The sequence below is a fragment of the Choloepus didactylus genome, chromosome 6 (assembly GCF_015220235.1).
Source record: "Choloepus didactylus isolate mChoDid1 chromosome 6, mChoDid1.pri, whole genome shotgun sequence".
NCBI lineage: Eukaryota > Metazoa > Chordata > Mammalia > Pilosa > Megalonychidae > Choloepus > Choloepus didactylus.
Window position 1 is genome coordinate 12,971,839 of NC_051312.1, and position 4,880 is coordinate 12,976,718.

At 42.4% G+C, this 4,880-nt stretch overlaps 1 protein-coding gene across 1 annotated transcript; it reads left to right on the forward strand.

Moving 5' to 3' along the window:
* Window positions 1–1,969: 1,969 nt before the first annotated feature.
* LOC119536582 (secretoglobin family 1D member 1-like) lies at window positions 1,970–4,535 on the forward strand. Its single transcript, XM_037839438.1, has 3 exons — window positions 1,970–2,024; window positions 3,707–3,894; window positions 4,409–4,535. Exons 1-3 carry the CDS (start codon window positions 1,970–1,972, stop codon window positions 4,448–4,450), a joined length of 285 nt encoding a protein of 94 aa, XP_037695366.1. The 3' UTR covers window positions 4,451–4,535.
* Window positions 4,536–4,880: the final 345 nt, after the last annotated feature.

Sequence of the window (4,880 nt, forward strand, 5' to 3'; positions counted from 1 at the left end):
CCTGCCAATAGGTGCACCGATACCACAGTAACTACAGCTCCTCTCAGTTACTAAAGGTCTTTCTCAGTGGCCCTCAGCCCTCGCTGCTCTTCATGACCATAGGTGGAGTTTTAAATAGTCCAGATGTCCGGGACCAGACCCAGATCCACTGAATCAAAATCCCCGGGAATTTCCCAGAGGTGCCTGGGAGGGTTTTGTAATGCTCCCTAAGTGATTTGGTTGTACAGCCATGAATGGGAACCTATGGCCTGGGCTGGGACTCCTCTCAAATAAAATTTCATTGCAAAGGGTAATGTGTGATGATAGAAAATTCTTGACTCACAGAGAATGAGGGCACAATCGTGGAATGGCAGGTGGGGAGTGCATGGTTTTGGCTGGGGGCTGACTCACCTCCCTTTAAAACGGAATTTGCTTATTCCGCTCAGCATGATGCCTTCAAGGTTCATCCATGTTGTAGCACGTGTTACGTGATCTCACTTACATGAAATAACTAGAATAGGCACATTTATAGAGTCAGAAATCAGAATACAGGTTATGGGGCAGAGAGATTGGGGCTGGAAAGGCAGTTAATGCTCAACTGGTACACAGTTTCTGTGTGAGGTGATGGAAAAGTTTTGATAATGGATGATGGTGATGGTAGCACATCATTGGGAATGAAATTTACACCACTAAATTCCATGCTTTACAATTCTTTTCCAAGTGGTTAAAATGGGAAATTTTAGGTTTTATGTATATTACCAGTATAAAAACTTTAAAACCCCATAGTACTGTACAAAATGAAGAGTGAATCCTCATGTAAACTATGGATATAGTTTAATAATATATAGCTAATAATATAACTATAAGAATATTATTTCATCAATCGTAACAGTAACCACAGTAAAATGCAAACTGGTAATAATAGGGAAAACTGTGTTTAGGGTAAGGGGGTATTTGGGAACTGTGTACTTCCTGCACAGTTTTTCTGTAAATCCACAACTGCTCTAATAAAAATATTAAAAATTTTTAAAGCAGGAGATATGCCCCCAGGTCACAGAGCTAGGTCTAAAGTGAAAGACTTGAGCTCAAGGGGAGTAAGGAAGCGAGCACTCTGCCATTCATCTGTCTCTTCATTTTCATCATCATCTTCTCTGTCTGGAGCCCAAGAGGCAGAGGGACCCTCCACACCTCTGAGGCTGCCTGGCCACCTCACACCTTCGAGGCTTTTTGGGAATAGGGAGTGGGTGGGTTTATTGAGCTGTCATGTCAACCCTAGGAAGTGATGTGACTCCTTGTCACACTAGCCTATGTGGACTGAGAATCTGTCCCTCTATAAGGTTGTCAACTGCAGCTCCTAAAGAAAAACTGGCAGATTCCTGGGGCCAGAAGGAGAACAGGTGGAGCAGTGGCTTTTCCCAGTAAATTCTCCCCAAGTAGGATGTTTTCAATGTTGTTATAGGGCATCTATGTTATGACAGTGGCTGTGGTGTCAGGGAAGTTGATTTGTTCATGATGCGATGGAAATACACCAGTCATCCTGCCAGATGCAGACAGGGTGGTCAGAGTGGGGTCCTCTTAGGTGCTTTCTCCCCCACCCCAACCCCCGGGCTTCTGCACTGACACAAACTACAGAGAATTAATAATCACAAAGTTCAAGAGCAAACTGAGGGTCTGGGAAACATTTGCGGAGGAGACCCTGAACACTCACTTGGAGGAATGAAGCAGGCTAGGGGCTGCTCTCCCCATATGCTGGCCAACTCAGGCTAGAGAAGGAAGAGGAGAGGCTGGGAAGTGACACTGATGATGGCATAAGCCTGCAGGCTGGGGCTGGGCTGGATGTCAGGCCTTGTGATCTGCCACGTGTCTTTGTGGGCAGGGCCAGCGAGGCTCACTAGATTCAAAGAGCCCTGGGCTCAGCAGGCGCCTGAGGTCAAGCTCCAAATCGCTCATCCATTGCTAAAACGCAAAGCTCAAAGCAAAATAAGACAACATGAGGCTTTGCATTTCTCTCCTGCTGGTCACTCTAGCCCTTTGTTGCTACCAGGGTGAGTATCCTATCCAATCAGTTCTAGCATCAGCCTACAGGTAAGTACCCTTCTCTGAGAACTAGGAAAATGTATTTGAGGAGAGTGAGGTAGGGAAGACATAGAAATCAAAACCTTTTCCTTTGCTTATTGATCTAGCCCTCCAAAAGCACAGGACTCATTTTATCAGTTTCCCAGCAACATCTATGAATTTATTCAACAAAATCATTATAGACAATTTTGTGGGGAATTCTTTCACATGCAGCCTCCTTTATTGATGACAGTATTTAAGAAACAGTGTGACATAGTAGAAAGAAATGGCTGGGTTTGAATCACAGATCTGCCAAAAACCAGCAGTTTGACCTTAGACAAAATGCTTAACCTCTCCATGCCTCCTCTTAGCACCAGTGTTTATAGCTACAATCAAAAGTAGTCAGGAGAATGGAGTGAGATTAAGGATGTAGAGTCTAGCTGTAGATACCAAGTAGATATCTGGTAGTTATCAGACGTCTACCTAATCTGAGTCTGAGGTTGCCAGTTGAGCTCACAGCTTCTCAACACATAAATTTACAGACTAATATAGCGAAGCTGGAAGGGTCTTGAAGAGCTTCTAGTTCAAGAATAGCCAGTACTGTATGAATAGTAAATTATAAAATGATTCTGTGAATAAACAGCACTCAAATCTACAAGTACTACTCATAGGAGTACTAAAAGTAATGATCATAGAATCAGTGCAACTGTCGCCACTAAGGTTTCTATTTTTCTAGAATTAGTCCTAGGCATTCATTCAACAACTATGTTTGCATGCCTTTCCATGCCCTCGGTATAGAGGCAAGTTTCTTGAGTCTGTCTATTTAAACCTTACATTCTGAACTACATTTTCTTTATGTTTCTCTGATCTTACTCTCTCCAAATTCTTCCCATAATTTGATGTAGTCTATCAAGTGTCTTAACAGAGCTTGGGAGGGCACTTCCAGGGTGGCAAGGTGGTTGTAAAATCAGACACATGGGAATGGGAATCCAACAAGGAAAATGGGTTTCCCCGGTGCCCACCACAATTCCCAATGGAGACAAGAATGAGCTCCCAGTTCCCAACTATTTAATCATCTCCCATACAGTCACTGCAGAATAAAAGACTCAATCTCAATTTTGCACACAAGCCTCAAATGCATTAAAACTGATTAGTGATTTGCAAAAGTCTGTCTTCATATATTGGCATAATCCTATTTCCTATAATTTAGTCTCAAAATATCACCATTCATTTTAATAATTTTACTTGCTCTTCTCCAGATTTATTCTTCCTTCTCTGATCTCTGGTAAGATTTTGACTCTACCATTTATTTGAAAATTTGATTACCCAGCATCTCCTCTTCCCCCATATCCAAAATAAACAAGGTGTTAGTCATTTAGCAGACATAACTTAATTGCCTTGTAACAAATTAGCGAAGTCTTGGAAAGTAGTAGGATTTGCTTTAAAGGAAAACTTAATTATACATTGGCAGACTTGTTTTCCAGTCCTAGTTCTGCCACTTGCTTAGTGATCATGAGAAAATCACAACCTCTAAGAACTTTGTCATCTGCACAGTTATGGGATTGGATCTTAAAATCCCTGTGGTTGCTGTCTAGTTCTGACATTTTTGAGGATTCATTAGAAAAATGTTGCTCTCCTTACATAAGTTGTATTTCTTTTTTATCTCTTCCAGCTAATGCAAGAGTCTGTCCATCTCTTCTTAAGGAATTAACAACCTTCTTACTTGGTACTGAGGATGAGTACACAACACTCCTTGGAAGTTTTGGCCCACCTCGGGAAGTTATTGCAGCCAAGGTGGAATTGAAGGAATGTGTCGATCAGATCTCCTTTGGACACAAATTGCTTATTTCAGAGATAGTGGTAATTTCCTTCTCTTGTTATACATACAGTCTTTTAAGCAGTTTAACAGCCAGGATTGATGTCAGCTGGCTGCCCTGTGATGTGCACAGGTGGAGATGCACCTGTCTTGCTGCTTGCATTTTGATAGGTGACCTGTAGCCACAGGGTAGAAGCTACCAGAAAACCTGCTGCATTCAACTGAAGCATCACAGCATCCTAGGGCTTGTCCCTCCTCCTCAGGTCACCTCCCAGGATGCTACATTCTCCATAGTGTCCTGAGAAAGGAAACAATGAGGGCCTCACACAGAGAGATTGAAGGGCCAGAGCCTGGCTGCCCACCCGCCTGGGGCAATTCCTGAAAGCAAGTTCCGCTTGCCCAGTTGGGGCACATTTACTGTTAGAATCTCATAGGGAGTGTTAGGTGTGTTAGGTGTGTTGAACCAGGCCGGGAAGGGAATTACAGGGAATGACAGTCTGTGTTAACAAGTCATCTCCTGGAGCAGCATGACTGACCTCAATTTTTTCTCTCTCTCAGGGAAAAATAGTGGCAAAATGTAATCAGCTGACTGTACCCTAAATTACCTCCATCCATCAATGATAACCTGATCTTCATCAGAAAATGTAAAGGTCTCAACATCTTGCTTCAATAAATTACTTGGCAGTGCACTTCTCCACTTGTCTTGTTCTTATCCAACAGTCTCAGGCCTTGACTTGGTGGTAGCTTTAATCATAAAGTGGCCACTTGTTGCCAATAGAAAATTTCAGAGAACCTATGGCCTGTCACCAATGGTAGAAAGTAGTTCAGGGATGGTAAGAGAAATAATTGATCAGGAATCATCCTTGTTTACTTTACAGATTTTCCTATTCATCAACCATAAGTAAAACTGACAGGTAGGGGTTAAAAGCAATTAAATCATTTCTACCACTGTTCTGATATTGGAGGACATACACTGCCCAACTGGCTGGTTAATCACATGGTTCAAAATGAGCAGCACTACTAGTATTAT